The sequence below is a fragment of the Bicyclus anynana genome, chromosome 20 (assembly GCF_947172395.1).
Source record: "Bicyclus anynana chromosome 20, ilBicAnyn1.1, whole genome shotgun sequence".
Taxonomy (NCBI): domain Eukaryota; kingdom Metazoa; phylum Arthropoda; class Insecta; order Lepidoptera; family Nymphalidae; genus Bicyclus; species Bicyclus anynana.
Genome location: NC_069102.1, coordinates 12,696,916 through 12,716,706, shown reverse-complemented (window position 1 = coordinate 12,716,706; position 19,791 = coordinate 12,696,916). Strand labels below are relative to the sequence as shown.

The window sequence follows — 19,791 nt, the reverse complement described above, 5'->3', positions numbered from 1 at the left end:
AGAAAATCTCAATCTGCCCAGCCGGGGATCGAACCCAGGACCTCCGTCTTGTAAATCCACCGCGCATACCACTGCGCCACGGAGGCCGTCAAAAATACAATTTTTAACGATAATTATTTTCTTTAACGTTGCACCTATTTCTTAATATTGATATTCGCCTACCCAAAGCGAAACTGTAAAAGCAGTCGAAGGAAAGTCATAGTTTAGATAATTACATATTCCGAATCGAAATTACTGATAATTGCCTGCTTGGTAAGCTTTGACAATATTAGCTATGAAATTAAACACAATTACAGTTTTGGTTTCTGCTACATTTATTTGCTAAAAAGCTTTCATTCTAATACGTACAATTAGTGCTATTAGGTTATAATATAATGCTTAAGTCGCCTACGCTGTATCTAATTTTCTAATATGCTTCTAGAGATTTTGTTCTAATATTGCTGACGTTTCAATTCTTTTCTTGAATCCCTCAGCGTCATCCTGAAAAAAAAAATCGGCTTTGTAAATGAATTGGAAAATTATTTTTATTTAGCTCTTAAAAAATTGTTTAATTGTGTCCAAAATTAAATTGTGTTGTAAAATATTTAACAATTTAAAGAAACAAGAACGATCAAGTAGAAGAAGAAGACAGAATAATAAGGCATATATATTAACTAATAATAATTATTTTATTTGGCTATGGATTAAATATGTTTAGGAGAATAGATAAATATGTAAGGGAAAATGGCAAAACACTGAAAATGGAGATTTCTTCATTTTTTTAGGTGGAACCTTGGATTGCAAACTTCAGTGGGGTGCTCATATAGAAAAAAATCATATGTCATAGTTTTAATAAGTACCTATAGTCCACAACTTTAGGCTTTTTACACAACAATATCACTCCTCAAAAAGGTTCTTTTAGGCGACACTTTTCGTTTCGATTCACATACATTTTATTTTTAATAATAAGTTTTACGGCTCTGGGTTCTAGCCCTTTTGAGCCCGGATTCACATACAATTAATTAATTATCTTGGACTAATTATAGAAGGACCTGCCTCGCAAGACGTTACCTCTCTGTCAATCAATCAACGTATCGATGTTTCATTGTTGTAATCGTTTTCGTCGACTGAAAAAACTCCCTAATCATTCCGGTTTGTGTAGTAAGTAGTTCAATGGCATGAAAAATGGTCAACAACTTCTAATTCACTAAAAGATGACGTGACGTTCGATTTCAGTTTCACCTGATGGTAAGCGATGATGCAATCTAAGATTTTTTTTTTTTATTGTTTACAAGTTAGCCCTTGACTACAATCTCACCTGATGGTTAGTGATGATGTAGTCTTAGATGGAAGCGGGCTAACTTGTAAGGAGGAGGATGAAAATCCACACCCCTTTCGGTTACGGCATCGTACCGGAACGCTAAATCGCTCGGCGGTACGTCTTTGCCGGTAGGGTGGTAACTAGCCACGGCCGAAGCCTTCCACCAGCCAGACCTGGTCCAATTAAGAAAACCTCAATCAGCCCAGTCGGGAATCCAACCCAGGACCTCCTTCTTGTAAATCCACCGCGCATACCATTGCGCCACGGAGGTCATCAAAAACATAATTATAATAAATAATAAATTTGTAATAAAAACAATATCTAAAAGAAAAATAGATATAGCAAAACATCGATTCATTAATTTAATATTCTGTGTACAAATTATATTATTCTTGTTAAATATTTTATTATTTATTTTTGTTAAATATTATCGATGACTGAGTTTACCTCGTACCCTTCAAAAAACGACAGACAATTTTGTTGCTGCATTTGGGTGCGATCCATTTCCATTTCTAATTCGTCTATGTTAAATATATAGAGTTTGCACAAAAACAATACAAACGACATAAAAAGAACCCAAGCAGACATGAGTCACAAACCATTATGAAAAATAAAGATATTGAGTTTTATGGGTATTAAATGTGCATTTATAAAATTAAATTATAACTTTAATTATTTTATAAATGTCGTATTTTCATATCAAAAGAAGAAAGAAGTTGTAATTAAAACGATGATTTCTTTTATTTTAATGTGAATTTAACCTTTCATTTATTGCAGAATTACCATATACTATGATAATTTTTTTGATTTTGTATTAATAAGTGAAAGAAGATTTGACATTTGACAGTTCACACTTCACAGCACAGAACACTCCTACTTATATATCAGTATTCGTTAATGATTCGTTAACTAAATCCAGTCTGTCGCGCGTATTTTCTTCCCTTGTAATTTTTGTTATTTCGTTTTGTTCTCGTTTCGTTGTTATTGTTAATTATAGTGTATTTGTTGTTTGTTTACTGTTTTTACCCGACTGCAAGAAGGGTTATGTTTTCGCGCGTATCTTGTATGTATGTATGTAATATTCTTTATTACCTCATATCTTCCAAACCGTTGAACGGATTTACGTAATTCAGATAACGTTAGATTTGTTTTAATAACCCAGGTGTTCTTAGATAGGTGAAATTAGAAAAAAAAACCAACAAGACGACTGTGAGACGCTATAGAATCGGGGTGAAGTTATTTTTTGTGAATATTGCAACATGCGAATCAAATTCAAGGGATTTTTGTGAGAATTTCAAAATAGTATATCATGGCCATGTTAAAAAAACTACAATTAGGAAAACGTTATTTATTAATTCTAATATTAATTAAGTCTATACATAATACGCGAGGCGGACGACTATAAGGTGCGAGGTTTATGAAGTGTAGTTATAAAACACCTAAAATAGACTAAAAGAAATATATTGATTATAAAAATCGGACAAGTGCGAGTCGGATTCGGCCACCGAGGGTTGCGTAGATTTTTTGAATATTTACTTAATTTCGGTTGGACTTAGGTATACATTATCGTACTTTGTAACAAACGTAACCAATAAATCCGAAATTCACCATCTATCGTAACTAAAAAGTGTGAAATAAATAAATTAATTAAACAAATATAAAAACCCGGCATAAATGATATAAAAATTGATCAAACTAAAGTCGGGACCTAATAAAAAATGTAGACGAAAATCATTCTATTCAATATAATAGGTCCCGACTGTTTTCTAATTGTTTTCTACACTTCTGGACTGAGCTTTTTTTTCTTTTCAGTTTTTTTATCATTTATGCAGTCGGGTTTTTTATCAGTTTAATTAATTAATTTTATTTAGTACGAAAATTAGTGAACCGGAGCCTGCCTGGTACTAGCCGGAGCAGTTATTCCGCGTTGCTATTGTTTCCGTCACCAAAAAAGAAACGTACGAATCAATCACCCTTATCGTCCTCCGAGAAAACCGTTTTGATTAATGTATTTAAATATGTCGAGGAAACCTTATGCTTGCTTCTACATAATAAAGAAACAAAACTATAAGAGTTCTTTATTGCCTACGGAACCCTTAATATAAGTGAAGCATTATCTGTTTGATAAATAACAGAATATATTATATAGGAATATAGAATTAAAAAAATATTTGTTTATCACAGGAAGTTTTATTTCATGATAATATTCGTAAATAATGATAAAATGTTGAGCACCCCTGAGTCAGCTGTTTTTGTTTGTTTACATAGTTTAAAATACCTACTCAATTTGACTATAATTTTATTTTTATAATAATGATTTTATTATAATTTAATATTAATATTGAAATTAAATAAATAAAATATACTTACGCTTTCTTATACATGAGCTCAAGTATAAGGACTCCAATGGAGGCGAGCATGCCATACAGAGTGGCGATGACGGCTGGCCACATGTCGGTGATGCCGACGCTGCTGAAGGTGGAGGTGCTGCCCGAGCAGCGCGGCTTGCTGACCTGCAGGCGCTGGTAGATGTTGGCTTGGATGCCCGTCTCGCGGATTTTGGTGAAACTGCAGTAAAAGTAAACATTTTACTTAGCATTATGAATGCCCAAGCAACTGTGGTCAGGGCTTAGTGAGTGAAGAACCTCTTAATACGCGCCGTCTCAAGTATTACTGCCTTCTGTAAGGCCCTTGATTCAACAATCAACACAATGTAGTACCTCCTCACAAATCCAATGCGCGCCGTCCCATAAATTACTGCCTTCTGTATCAATTGGCGGACAAGTTGCTAGTCCTACTAATATTATAAACGCAAAAGTTTCTATGGATGATTGTTTGGATGTTTGATTGGATGTTTGTTACACTTTAACGCCGCAACTACTGAACCGATTTGGCTGAAAATTAAAACGAAGACAGATAGAAGAATACCCTGGATTAACACAAAGGCTTTTCATTATGGAAAAATCTAAAGTTCCTGAGAATTTCCGAAAAACTAAATTCCACACGGATGAAATCGCGGGCGTCTGCTAGTACTCGTATTTAATAATATCAAGAAATGTTTATGAAAAAACCTAGCCCTCTCATACAGAACTTTTGAGTGACTAAGCAACAATGTAGAATTTCCTCACAATTACAGTTGCGCTGTCTCATGGATTACTGCTTTCATAAATATTATTCATACGCGTTATGGAGAAGAAAGTTTCTCCAATCAAATCAACGAAGACACATTTTTACCTCATATTTTTATACTTACTGTAAGTGTAGAAATAAAAAGTTAACAAACCCAATTTTGAACAAATCCTTGTAAGGCGAACGCTTTTGCCCCGGCAGCCAGGGCGCTATTTCATTAAGATACTCCATCTCCACCAGGTCACATTTCTCTTCCTCGAGGAACGTCTCCTGAATCAGCCGGTAGCCAGGGTTCAGCTCCATGTGGAAAGCGAAGAGACCCTTCACAACAATAGATACTTGTTAGTATTTTTAACACGCTTCTATTGTTTCACTTATATGTTTTCTTGTAACCTCTGTTTGTAAATGACTCCTTTAAGAGACTTTGACGTTCTGGACTCACTTTTGTACACTCACGGTGTAGACATATCAAGGATCGATGACAATACATATATATCCAATACATACTATAATAATTTGAAAAGATGTAATCTCTGTTTCTGAACGACTCCTTTGAGCGACTTTGACGATTTGGACTCACTTTAATACACTCACGGTGTAGACATATCAAGGATCGATGACAATACCTACAATAATTTGAAAAGTGTATAGAAAGCTTTCCCAAAGCAAGCACCCGTTTTAAATCATTACCTATGAACTTAATTAGGGTTTGCTTCCTATTGGCCGAATATTAGCACGCTTTTAGTTCACCTGTATGTTTGTTTGTTTATTTGTCACAGACTACTTTGTGCTCTATTTTGACATATTTTAAACGTCAGATTTCATTTGTGCTTTCTTCTATACTTACTTACTTTCTTTTATTGCGTAAGTTTCAAGTAAGAAAATGTCATCTATATAAAATATTAGTTAATAGATTAAAACCTACCTTCCTTACTTTCTCAATGCCCTCTTTCATACTGTAGAAGTTAGGTTTTTTCCCTTTCGGTGCAATTTTCTTGTTGTAGATTTCTTTTCTTATTGGATCGTTCACTTTCTGAAAAAAAAAAGTAGCAAATTGTACCTATACCTATACTTAAAGGACATACCTTTACAGTTTCAAAACAATGTATAGGTACCATTATTTTATAACTGTCTCCATCGATGTGCAGAAAAATTATGCAAAGTCAAACTTTATAAAAATAGGTTTTATTCAAGTTATCTAGTCCCTAATGCAAATTTTCTGGTTCCTGAATGAAATGAATTCATGAACAAAATACAGTTTTTATCGGAATGGGAATTCAACATCTTAAAAAACCCAATAACGAAGCTCCCAGTGGTATCAGAAGTGGGATTATATGGAGTAAACCTTTAATGCACAACTCACATTAAAGAAGTAACGATTGTATTCAAAATCGCTCGCACCAAGTTTGATGGGAGAGTTCAGGAGATCTGGCAGAGTCTTCACCGATGAGCTGGGGGCGCGGAGCAGCACCACTATATTGGCAGAATAGGCAGCGTAGAGGATCGTCAGCGCTACGAACAGCAGCAGGGTAACGCATCTACCTGCAATACATCCTCATTATTATAGGGGCAGTCCATTCCCGGACCGCGAGTATTTTATCGGTGAGCCCGTCTGCGTTGTAGAAGCCGACAGTCAGGGAATGCGGTTTTAATCTACCGTCGTGAGCCATTTAAAAAATCTTTATATTCCTCTATCGCGCGGAGCATGATACTGTGCTCGACTATTGCCCTTAGTGGGTTAACTTTATATTTTTTTACATATAACGTAACCGATACGATGTGACCGGTCGTCCATTTGGCAGTCAAATGGTTAATAGGGTGCATATTGTTTTAACTGGGGTTACTGTTCCTAAAAAAGGTATAAAATAGAAAATTCCTCGTCTAATGTAGTTTCTGCGTAATCATGCATGAATGAAGTGCACGCCACTAAACTACACCCTTACTCGATGTGTACTGTTTACCAAAAAACATATTAAAAATAAGGGTATAAACCTCTAGTCATTTCACACCCAATAATAATTATAATTAACTTGTTCTTAAAATAATGAAAATAAATTCGATTAATAAGCATGGAACAAACAATTAGATGTAGGGTTAGTCTCCCACGAGGGAGAGGAGGGATTACCTGCAGCATATCTCGGCTCCAAGTTGCACCCCTGCTGCAGCACGGCACCAATGATGAGGATCAGCACATCAGCCCAAGTGCCGTTCAGCTGCAGCGGATGCTGAAATCATTCACATTGTAACAATAAATTTGTAAAAGTTACAAATTTAATGTTGCAACATTATTTTGTTGGTAACTTAAGCTCGCGCTCGACATCGAGTCGCGCGCGGCGGTTTTTGCCGGGTTTACCGTTAGACGGCTGACGTCGCGATTTGACCTTGTAGGCAGGCCAGTCAGAACTAACGTCTGTCAAAGCACGGTCGCGTCACTAATTCGCGCGACCGACGCTGCCGTCTGCAGTTTTTTATATTCAATTACCAAATACTGCTAATTCCAATATATTATATAGTTGTGCTAAATCGTTCCCGCTATAGGGTAAGTTTTGAATGGTACATAAAACAAGATTAGATACGAGTAGTTAAAAGAATTAATTATAGTTTGTGATTTTAATTTTATAAACTTTTTCCAAATTTAAGTATATATTTCCTTCTTGCAGCATTTATTTCATGTTTCATTTTCATTAGCTTATACGCTGTAATAACTTGATTCACGGCGTCCCTCAGTCCATTCTCCTTGACAATGGACCCCAACTCGTTAGTAATCACACTAATGACCTATTCAAAAAATATAGTATTCCAAACATATATTTTACTCCAAAATATACCCCACAAGTTAATACTGTGGAGCGATACAACAAAACAATCATAACCTGTATTTCTATGTTTGTGGATAATGATCACCGTTCGTGGGATTTGTTTATACCTAGTGTTCAATTTGCCATAAATAACTCTGTGAATGAGGCGACAGGTTTTACTCCTTCATTTTTAGTTTTTGGGCGAGAAACAGTAATCTGTGGTTCTCACTACACTGACACTGATTTAGGTGACGAAATTGTATTCATGCCACGGGACATATACGCTGAAAACTCTAGCTTTATGTGCAATATTTTCGACCAAGTTCAAAAATCGTTATATCACGCTCACGTCAAAAATTCAGAAAAATATAATTCAAGACGGAAGCCCTTTGAGTATAATGTAGGAGATATTGTCATGAAACGTACATACGTTTTAAGCGATAAAGATAAGTTTTTCAGTAAGAAACTAGCCCCTAAATTCATAAAATGTCGCATTATAGAAAAAGTCTCCATTAGTTTATGTCTTGGCAGATATGTCTGGTAAATGCTTAGGCACCTGGCATATAAAAGACTTAAAAATAATAAGTCAATTATAATAATTAGGGTTAACATGCATTATTATAAACTTATTCGTAATTTTTTTTTATAACTCACATAATTTTTTTTATATACTTAGTTTAATTACACTCTTGGTTGGATACTTATTTCTCAGCTGTGCTGACAGACATGCAACATGGTGGTTAAAATAATGATAGTAAACAAGATCATAATAATATGATCGTTTTACTAATTACTGCGGATTTTATCATTAAAATAAAACCCTTGTAAGGGCCGGCGGGGTAATGTAACAATAAATTTGTAAAAGTTACAAATTTAATGTTGCAACATTATTTTGTTGGTAACTTAAGCTCGCGCTCGACATCGAGTCGCGCGCGGCGGTTTTTGCCGGGTTTACCGTTAGACGGCTGACGTCGCGATTTGACCTTGTAGGCAGGCCAGTCAGAACTAACGTCTGTCAAAGCACGGTCGCGTCACTAATTCGCGCGACCGACGCTGCCGTCTGCAGTTTTTTATATTCAATTACCAAATACTGCTAATTCCAATATATTATATAGTTGTGCTAAATCGTTCCCGCTATAGGGTAAGTTTTGAATGGTACATAAAACAAGATTAGATACGAGTAAAGTGTTAAAAGAATCAATTATAGTTTGTGATTTTAATTTTATAAACTTTTTCCAAATTTAAGTATATATTTCCTTCTTGCAGCATTTATTTCATGTTTCATTTTCATTAGCTTATACGCTGTAATAACTTGATTCTAATAACGTAACTTTGTAGAATATTGCATCATTCTTTTCTTTGACTACCTTCTGCTTTTGTATATTACTTCGATTAGATTTTAAATTCATTAAATTTATTAATATTTAGAACTATTGTAAATTCCGTTTTGATATCACCTACCATCGGCAATTCTGGTATGGTCGTACGAACTTGCAGCGTTGCCGGTGGTGGCTAAAACGAGAATGTTTACTTAGAAGTGGCAATGACGTATTCCAGGAGCGGAGTTAGTACTTTGAGGACTAAATTGTTGGGCGCGAGGTTGCCTGTTTTGGCGAGCTGCGCGACGTGCCTTCACTAAAAAAATTAAACGCCAATTGTCGTGACTCCATCCTGCCTGCCGCTGCCCCTGGTGGACAAGTTCGTCGTCTGCCGCCGTGGATCGCAGGGGAGTGCGGGCATTAATGGACAGAAGTGAAATATATTATTAAGGCCTGTACCCACGTTATATAAATTTGTGCCCGCCGGTTGATTTCTTTTTTTAATATACTTTTTAATAATAATTATTTACTTCCTTTTCATTATTAATATTAGTACCTACCTACTCAAATAACTAAGGCGGGACAACATGCGTCAGTACTCCGCTATTAAGAAACTCATACAGTAGCTAGAAGTCGCGTATTAAAGGTGTTACAATGGTCAATGCCTATGAAGGTTATGTCTCTACATTATTTTTACAATGGTGATGAAAAGGAAGGCGGCACAGCCCAGCACGATGCAAAGATGTTCTCCATGTCAATCATTATGTCATGCCTCCCACTGCTGGATGGTGATAGAGCTCTGGATGGTGAGTTCATAGAAAGAAGTAATGGGTGATAGAGAGGAATGATGTAGTTATCTGGTGAGTACCATGCTGACGCTGGCCTCCCACTTGGAGGTGATGAAGAGAAAGGCTGCGCAGGCCAGCACGCACAGCAGCACGGCCAGCCACACGGCAGCAGTGAAGGGCAGCGCGAAGATGTTCTCCATCAGTGCTAGAGGCGGCTCGCGGAAGACAAAGCGCACCGCCGTCGAGCCAATCATGGAGATGTAGTCCACTGCTTTCATGCGATCCTCCGTGAACAGGGCTATCGTACCTGCAAGACGCCATGTTATCATTTTCATTATATTCATCATTATCATATCATATTCATTATCACCAGCTTGCATTCGACCACTGTCTGGAAATAAATCCATATAAGAATGTACCACCACATTTGATTCTCCTCCTATTTCCCATTTCCTTTTTTTTACATCTGTGCACCCTCACTCTATGTCTGATTGTTTATAATAGGTAGTTTCCCGTCAAAAATTGTGTGTTAGCCTTTATGCAAGTCTTCTAAAATGATTTTAATTGATATCTTTGTTTGTCTTTCGTCTATCTTTCTTATTCCTTTAAAACTGTATAAAAAATCTATTTCCTAAACGTAAGAAACATAATATAACATTGCTGTCTAAAACAATTAAAAAATATCGAAAATACAAAAAAAAAAACGATAGCTCCACGATAAACGTCTTAAGGCTCACTGCCACATTTCTGAAAGCCAAGCGATTCGAAGTTGTTCGAAAAGACCATTGATTGACCTATCGAGACAGTAGCGCTTAACTCCATATTACACATTACGTTAATTCCTTAAAGGTATCTTGGTATTTTTTTGAAAATAATACTTAGAATATTATTCTATTTTATTCTTTCACGGGTATAGTGAAGTGAAATTACCAAGATCCCCTTCCTTCTTGAGCATGTGGTCGATCATCCCCTGCCAGTTGCCGTCCTTGTCCTTATATCCCCAGGTGTGGGTGAACAGGCGCCGCTCGCTCGCGTTCAACCAATCGAAGCATACCTTCACCACGTTGTATGACATCTTGGAGATGGAGTCTTGGTTGAGGTTTCTTAAGTAACAGTTATATTACAATGAAAATCTTAAGCTAACTTATCCTAATTGCTATATAAATGATCATCATCATCATCATTATCAGCCGATGGACGTCCACTGCTGGACCATAGGCATCTTACAAGGACTTCCAAACAAAACGGTCTTGAGCCGCCAGCATCCAGCGGCTCCCAGTAACCCGCTTGATGTCATCGGTCCATCTAGTGGGGTGTTGATCAACACTGCACTTTCCCGTGTGGGGTCGCCATTCCAGCACCTTGGGACTCCATCGTCCACCAGCTCTTAGAACTATGTGGCCTGATCTCCTCATTTCTAATTCGATCACGCAGAGAAATTCTAAGCATAGCTCGCTCCATCGTCCACTGAGTGACTTTGAGCCTTTTAATAATGCCCATAGTAAGCGACCAAGTCTCGGATCCGAAGGTCATCATTGCCAACACGCACTGTTCGAAGACTTTCGTATCCAGGCACTAAGGAATTTCGGACGAAAAGATGTCACGGAGCCCAGCCGAGCTGGATTCGGCGATTCACCTCTTTCTCGAAAGTGGACCTACCTATTTTGGATTTTGGCAGGTGGGAGGCTAGTTACCACATTACCGACATAGACGTACTGCCAAGCGATTTAGCGTTCCGGTACGATATTGTGTAGAAACCGAAAAGGGGTGTGGATTTTCATCCTCCTCCTAACAAGTTAGCCCGCTTCCATCTTAGACTGCATCATTACTTACCATCAGGTGAGTTTGTAGTCAATGGCTAACTTGTAAAGAATAAAAAAAACCCCTAATTGGACTGTGTGTCCTATATATATTGGCTATTCGTCAACGATACAAATAATGCTCACGTGAATGGTCGTAAGAATAGATGCATTGCTATTTGCTACGTTAGGCTACCAGGTTGATCTTTACACAAACAATGAGCCAGTCCTGTCACCAGTTGAGGCAATTAACCGCGTGAAATAATGAAAAAATAATATTATAATTTAGAAACGAGAAATATTTACAAATAGTAAACTTATTAATTTAAAAAAATGAATGTAAATGGTATTTTAAACAACCCTTCACCAGAAAACGTTAGTTTTTTTGACGGGCTCAAACGCTATGTCCAATATTAACCTATACCTGCTGTATACGTGATAGAAAGTAATAAACCAGACAGAGAGAGAAGCCAGGCAGAATGGCGCCGTAACGCGTTAGTTAGATATAGGAGGGCCCCTTCCATAAGTTGTCCGTTAAGATGTTGAACTCACAGCCTGTCGTCCAAATGCTGGAGAGTCTCGTTGCTGTCAGTGATGACCATGACCATGGTAAGGGGCTGCAGGCGCAGGTCCATCCTTCGCAGAGACATTATCTTGACTTCCCGGTAGTCCTCCACCGTGCCATACTTTGTTGACTGGAAAAATTTATGGTTTAAATATGTCAACTCCGAGGACGCCTACCATAAGCATGAAACAAAGGTAGGTATACACCTATGTTTCATGCTTATCTTGTGTGTCTATATATATTGTGGTCGGCGTCCACAAATCCGCACCGTACGCATTGGACGCATCGCATTAAACGGATTTTAGTATTCTTTGTATAGCAAATGCGTCCACTGATCCGCATTGTACGGATCGCATCGAACACATTTTATCCGTACCGTAAAATTAAAAATACGTCTGATGTTATGCGTCCGATACGTACGATGCGGATAAATTGACGCCTACGTTAAATAATCATCTATTGATTACATAAGTTACTTAGGTAACGAACCTAGATACTCGTATCTCTTTTAAGTTTCAAATTCGTAGGTAATAATTATTTTGCGAGTTAAACCCGTCACTTTAATTCGAATAAGCATAAATTACATTGATTGAAATTGATTGCATCTTAACGGTACGTAGTTTTAATTAATTAACAGGTTTGTAAGACACTTTATTTTACATTTAATAAAAGTGGAACGTAACCTTAAAAATTGTAAGAATTTATATTTAATATGCAGCTAATGTTACATCTAGATTGCACTTAAAAATAAATTCATTTTATTATTATGCCGGCTCCACATTAGCGCCGTGAAACTTCGTGAATAGGCGTGAACGTGAATGTGGACGGTTTTCACGGGGTTCACGCACTTTTACGCCTGGAGGGCTATTCAGTAACGATGTTTTCTGTAACTCGCAAGTGCAAGTTTCGAATTCAGCTCTATCTCTCTTTGTCTAACACAGTACTATAGACAGAAAGCCAAAGTATAAGTTCGAACCTCACACTGTCAAAGTGATAAAGATATCGTTACAGCCCTCCTAGCCAAGTGGCACGTCGATTATCTTTCTACGATCGCTAACGCTTCGAAAACAAACAAAAAAGATTGACGGCCTCCGTGGCGCAGTGGTATGCGCGGTGAATTTACAAAACGGAGGTCCTGGGTTCGATCCCCGGCTGGGCCGATTGAGATTTTCTTAATTGGTCCAGGTTAGGCTGGTGGGAGACTTCGGCCGTGGCTAATTACCACCCTACCGACAAAGACGTACCGCCAAGCGATTTAGCTTTCCGGTACGATGTCGTGTAGAAACCGAAAGGTGTGTGGATTTTCATCCTCCTCCTAACAAGTTAGCCCGCTTCCATCTTAGACTGCATCATCACTTACCACTAGGTGAGATTGTAGTCAAGGGCTAACTTGTAAATAATAATAAAAAAAAGATGTATGGAAATGACATTTGCTATCGACAGGTCACGTGATCAAGATCTTTCATTCTCATACATTTTTCTAGTTATCGATGCGTCAGCTATCTTAGAAAGAGAATCGAAGTGCCACTTGGCTAGGGCGGCATAATAGCCTCCCTGTTCCTCGATCGGAGTCGGTATTTTATTCCGCGACAGAGACTGACAACTATTAATAATTTTTATTGGTAATTATTGATTACGTAAATTAAAAATACCCATAAAAATACTCCATCGTATTTCTTTAGTTTTTGTGAACAGTTTTTAAAATATTCCTTAGTCGAGGTTACTACAACATTGATGAGTTCCTTAAAGATAAAAGCGCTTGGAGGCCATTGGATCAGCTTCCACCTTCACACAGGAAATAAAACTATAAGAAACTGTAATTGTTATCAATTGTAAATTATAATACTGTATGACTTTTTCAAAAGAGCAACTGTTGAGTTTCTAGCCGATATCTTCTCAGCAGAACCTGCCTTCCGAATCGGTGATAGAATCTTTACAAATAGTCAACTGACGTGTCAAAAGTGCTTGTAAACTGAGCCTACTTGAAATAAATGATTTTTGATTTGATTTGATTTGATTTAAAAACATAAGACGCCATTTTTCTTGAATAATTTCTGATGCGAACGTTCGTGTCGTACTGATTCGAGAATGTAAACTTTTTGAATTTCGTATTTGGAGCGGCTACGACACCGTCGTGGACCATACGCTCCATCTGTATATTATTGATTAATCTGTGGTCTACCTAAATAAAAATAAAAAGTAGAGGTCATTGCTCGATTACCTTCACATGTCTATTTTCACCGGCAGTTCCACTCGTATAATTCGCATTACTTTCTATTAGAGAATTATAAGAGTTAGATTTTTTTTTAGTTTCCGAACTGGCGGCGCGCCAAGCGCCTCTTGTTGTATAAATAACTTCTGAGCCTTCCGCTATTTTGTATGCTGCAATAAAATTTTATTATTTTGATTAAAATTGAACATTAAATGTAATATACAAAGATGTTACGGGCTTATATCAGTAACAATATACCTAGTATCTATTAATAAAAACCTCTGGGGCGAAAGCTCTTTCTGAAAAAAAACTCCCTTTAGATTTTCACTCCAGCCGGGCTAGCATGGGGGGTAGGGGAGTGGGGGGTAGGGTAGGGGGGTAGGGGGGGTAGGGGTGGGGGGGTAGGGGTGGGGTAGGGTAGGGGTGGGGTAGGGTAGGGGTAGGGTAGAGGTAGGGTAGGGGTGGGGTAGGGTAGGGGTAGGGTAGGGGTAGGGTAGGGCAGGGATAGGGCAGGGGTAGGGTAGGGGTAGGGCAGGGGTAGGGTAGGGGTGGGGTAGGGGTGGGGTAGGGTAGGGGTAGGGTAGGGCAGGGGTAGGGCAGGGGTAGGGTAGGGGTAGAGGTAAAGAAGGGTAGAGTAGGGATAGAGAATAAGTGCACTTATGTCACAACGAAGCTTGACCGGGTCCGCTAGTATGATATATACTATAGATACCTACTACAAACCACCGCAAAAAACAATCACCAAACAAAACAATGCCAACAGAAAACAGATAAATAATATGCACAAAATAACCAAATATTATCAAATTTACGTTTATTTCGGACTATTAATATACCTAATGCCAATTTATAAGATATATACAAATGGGTTGACAAGTCTTTCCCTCCGTTTATCCACCGGGGATATTATATCCACCGGCGTGCCCATGCGCGGTGAGTGGATAAAACGAGTGTGGGGGATAAACGTTTTATCCTCTCCCCGTGGATAAATTTCTCCCTTGCCCGTGCTAGCCCTGCAGAAATGACAAAAGTATCTCTTTTTTCGAGCGAGCACCAAGTTGAGAAAGTTGGAAGCATCCTACGTAGGTAAAAAAGTCACTGTCATATTTATTTTAAGCAAGCATTTTTGTTTTATTTTTGTGAGAAATTAACCCTTTATTTGGGTCCACCAACAAATTTTGATACAGGGCCCATTCCAGGCACGCTACGCCACTGGCAACCCATGCATTCATCTGGTGAAATTGTACAATTACTCAATAGCCCAGGATCCGTGGAAATATTTTACAATTAATTACTATCAGGGTAATTTTCCGTGAGTAGCTTCATTTTGATGAGACGCTCAACGTTTATATTTACGAAAATTCTTGATTCTGGTACCTGACCCAGTTACCAGGTTAACATTCTGAGCGTCGGGACGAGGTAATGTACCACGCAATTTGTAGGACATTGTGGCTGTTAAGTTGTATAACTATTAATTAAGCAACAGTTAAAATAAACAGCTGATTATTAACAACTTTTAATAACCTCGTTATAGATGCAAGTTGGGTGGACGGGAGTTTATCGATGTTTGAAAGTCCCTACATGATATGATGATGATAATTCGAAAGGAGATGGTCCATTTCAGGTCCACTCATGTGCATAAATGTAACTAAATAAAAAGAAATAAATAAAATTAAAACCCATGTTTTTGAGTTATACCAAGATGGCGCCCTTAAAGCAACTATGTTATACAATTGACAGCAAACGTCAAATCGATTACTGCATTGAAAACGTCATCAATCCGCCATTATTACCCTTATTAGTGTTGCATTTCTTTGGTAGATATTGAATATTATTTCGAAAGAATTAAAGTAAATTCGTAGATATGTATAATCAAAAATAGTTAAATAAAATATTTTCTTTTATTTCCGCTAGGGTACAATGACTGGACCTGGGCTCCATACAATTTTGGACCATCTCCTTTCTGTTTACCAAAGTGTGCTAATATTTCATCAATGTTTAATGATAGGTAAGTAGGTAAGTATATCAGGTTTAACCACTTTATCGTATGTCGCGTACGACGTGTATGGAATATTAGTGACTAGTAATTGCAAGCATCCGGCTAAGCATGCACATTTAGGTTTTTACATTTATTAAGTCCGCGATTTGAATGTAAAATACGACGTGACATCTGTCAAGTTGCAATCTAAATTGAGAGCAATTATTATCATATAACCAAGATTCAATCCACTATTTAATACAAAGTGACGATTTTGCTAGCCAAAATAATAAAAAAATCGTTTTTAAGGTTTGTATTTTTTTCCCACTGCTTTAGCCGACTATTGTATACAACCATGTATTCTTCCTATCATCTAATCTACCAAAAAATAGGTCCCAGTGAAGATTGAGTAAGTAGGCACACGTTTGGCATCATGGGCTCGCCTACCACATAGAGTTTTTCTGTTGCATTTTTAAACCATTTTAAAAAAAACCATTTTTATAAAACTGGTATTAAACTATTCTTGATTATACAGGGTGCTCGGGCGTATTTCCCATAACTCGGGGTTATATTCTTTACCGAAAATTAATTAAAAATGTTCAAGGAACATGTGTTTTAAAATTAATATTTTCGGGGAAAATAGACCTTAAAATGTGTCCTATAACGCATCTTTATAATTATGACGTAGCCGAGTTTGACGTATTTTAAAATGCAAGGATAAATAAAGGCGTGTGTTACATGGATAGTCGGAAGTATTTGAATTACCTTATACGAAAGTTCTTATTTTATAGTTGTAAAAATATTATTACTCGTAAACACGACTCCCGAGCAGCCTGTATACTCATCATCTCCTGTACCTTATCCCACTTAGGTGGGGTCGGCAAAGTAAGTGAATCTCCTACATCGTGCTTTGAATAGAAACGTGTAAACGCAGCACAAAACATAGATGGCGGCGTTTTTATTTTGTGTTTACTTTTGTGTTGCCATGTAAGTTTTTATAATTTTGCATTTTTTATCTTAATTTCGTGCAGGGAAGAAAATGTATTTCTTTTAAAATAAGGACTGCATAAAAATAAAGTATACACGATTCCTAAATACACCCTTAAGGGCCGGACGGGATTTCCTACAACACACTGTATATGATCTAGGGATGAATATAATATTTTTGGCCATACGCATTTTAGGTATGCTTACTTGGAATAGGTACAAGTTTAACTACTACTCATCATCCACATACATGACCTTTTTCACACACACAAACTATTTCTTCTTTGGTCTTCCTCTCCACTTGTGTCCTTCCACATATACCTACGGTAGGTAATAAAACTTTCATCCCTCCACAGTACATGCCTCCCACCAGCTAAATGATGATATAAATAAGAGAAATAACAATCTACCTTCAATAAAATGGAACTGGTCTGGGCTGATTCTCTTGGCAATGACCACGTTGCTATTGAGCGGCAAGTCCAGCTTGTTGAACAATTCGAACTTGTACGCGCCGGCTTCAGTGTCGAGGATCAGCCAGCGGTATGGACTCTTGAAGTAGCCTTGTCCACTTGCCTGTGTGAGAGACTTTGTTATAAAATAAAATAAAAAAGCCAGAAAATTTATAATATGAATTCGTCCCGTTTGGCGTCGAGACACTAGGCCCGTGGGGCAGGAGCGCTCAGACTCTTCACAAGGAGATCAGCAAACGCCTCAGAGAGGCAACAGGCGACCCTCGGGCGGGCAGCTTTCTCGCGCAAAGAATTTCAATCGCAATTCAACGCGGGAATGCTGCCTGCGTAATAGCCTACCAAGGGCGGCAAATTTTGATAAGTATTTTTAAGTATTAGTTTTAATTTATTTTCATTTTATAGTTTTAGTCAATTTATGCTTATTTTAATAGTTACATTTTATTGTACGAATAGGTCAGAATTACAATACAATAAAATCTTTTATTTGTTGCATACAGTGTTCCTTATAATTATTATTTATGTTAGTAATTTAGGTTAAGTTGGTTATTAAAACTTAAATATATGTTAGTACATTAGTAGTAAGTATATATTACGCAAGAACCTCAGATTGAATGAAGGCCTCTCCTACAAATGTCCAGTGGGCGAGGATAAAATTAGTATAGATATTTGTATCATCATCATCATCATCTTCTTCGTCAACCTATATTCGGCTCACTGCCGAGCTCGAATCCTCCACGCTCTCCCAATGCGGATTGGCAGATTTTACACACGCAGAGAATTGGGAAAATATACTACATAATTACTTACATAATGTATAAATTCACCCAGACACTGGAAAACACTCATGCTCACACAAATATTTTCCAGATATGGGAATGCAGAAAGCAAGGTGACTGCCCACGCGGACGTCTAAATTATTAAACTTAATTTAATTAACTTAAGCTAACTTATCCTACACAAATGTCTAAATACGAGTACTTAGAGCTACACAAATGTCCACAAGAAATAGTGGCAATAATACAAGCTGCATTTCCCCGTTGGACAGTCAGGCAAATCCTTTGCGCAAAAAAAATGTGCCAGCCCTTTTGTCTCCGGTTGAGGCAACTGCGGTGAAATAATTCTGAGATTTTTTTTTACACTGTTCCATAGTCCAAGGGTCCCCATGGCATTAGAAACAAAATGTAACTCTCGATTACAAAGGCATACTTGTGCCACTTACAAATGTATTAGCTTTTTCTGCTGCAGCTCCCGATCTTGAATAAGTATGCCTGACACGGAACCAATCTGTCAACGCAAGTAGCGTCCCACCTTATAGGTACCATCATCCCCATTTCCAGGGAACGAGCTTCAATCCATCAGGTCTCTTGCCATAATGCCAACTTATTTCTGACTCCTTACATACTATTAATCGGTTCTGTATTCTAACACTTGTTACTTTGTATTAAGTTATATTAATTTATGCAAAATTTAAATCTGTATAATTTTATGCATAAGCGTAATTATTATTATCTACTAATAGATATTAACCCAAATGCACCTGTAAGGCAACTGGCTTTAGCTAAGGTTAGAATATTAATTATGAATGTAAACAGAATTAATAAACCCGCATATTTAAAAAAAGAAATGAAATTTCGATAATGAAGGAGATATTTGCGAGCGGCAAAGACAAGCACAATTCAAATTCTAAAAGAGCTTATAAATATTCATAAAATCACTAACTTTTAAGTCTTAAGAAACCTTCTAGCTCTGTGAGCTTTTGTGAGAGAAGGTTTCTTAAGAGTAAGAATATAATATAATCGCTAGAGTAAGAACAAGAAATACAGCTATTGAATCAAATGTATTATGTGTAAAGGGTTGTATTAAGAAGGCAAGGCAAGGAAGTTTTTTAAACGGAGCGTTTTCAATATCAATTCTCCTTTTTAATATCATTCTCTTCTGAGATTACGAGTAAATTACCCTGGATCGTATTTAGGATGTTATAAAAGCCAAAATTACCCGAAATAATGTTTTTTGATTTTTTCCAAGTTTTAGAATTTAAGTTCTTTATGTAAGTATAAAACACGACTAATGAGTCATCCAAATACTGCCTTCAAAATTGATTCACAGGACATATCACAGCAGGCTTATAACGAAGCACATTAGTTAGACCTATTATTATAAAAATAATAAGGGGATGTTCTCACTGGGAAATACACTCGACAAGCGAAGTTATCATAGAACACATCTGCTTTTTCTTTATTGATCGCAGATAAACCCAGAAGAGAAAAAAGAAAAGTTCTTTATGTTTTAAGTTCTTGCATCACTCAACCCCAAATTCAGTCAATTTGTCATTCAAAAACAATAAAATGAGTCGGTTACTTTTGTATTTCAACAACAAAGCTTTAATGAAAGTCCTCAAGGCACCGCCAAATCAGGCGCCAGCTAGACGAAAAAATATTTTTGAATA

General features: G+C 37.2%; 1 protein-coding gene across 1 annotated transcript; it reads right to left on the bottom strand.

The window, feature by feature from the left end:
- Window positions 1–303: 303 nt before the first annotated feature.
- LOC112047676 (ionotropic receptor 75a-like) lies at window positions 304–18,191 on the bottom strand. The gene is made up of 12 exons (XM_052887963.1): window positions 18,170–18,191; window positions 17,286–17,561; window positions 13,920–14,080; window positions 11,686–11,870; window positions 10,265–10,437; window positions 9,415–9,641; window positions 6,555–6,654; window positions 5,793–5,971; window positions 5,355–5,462; window positions 4,584–4,750; window positions 3,671–3,868; window positions 304–480 (listed from the first exon to the last, which is right to left on the bottom strand). Exons 1-12 carry the CDS (start codon window positions 18,189–18,191, stop codon window positions 432–434), a joined length of 1,845 nt encoding a protein of 614 aa, XP_052743923.1. The 3' UTR covers window positions 304–431.
- Window positions 18,192–19,791: the final 1,600 nt, after the last annotated feature.

Bases quoted from the DNA above. Each gene is read 5' to 3' on its own strand.
- LOC112047676 (XM_052887963.1), bottom strand. From the start codon at position 18,191: ATGAGTGTTTTCCAGTGTCTGG. The intron at 14,081-17,285 runs GTAGATTGTTAT...ATTTTATTGCAG, and splicing joins CCAGTTCCATTTTATTGAAG to CATACAAAATAGCGGAAGGC. The intron at 11,871-13,919 runs GTAATCGAGCAA...TGCTTATGGTAG, and splicing joins GTGAAAATAGACATGTGAAG to GCGTCCTCGGAGTTGACATA.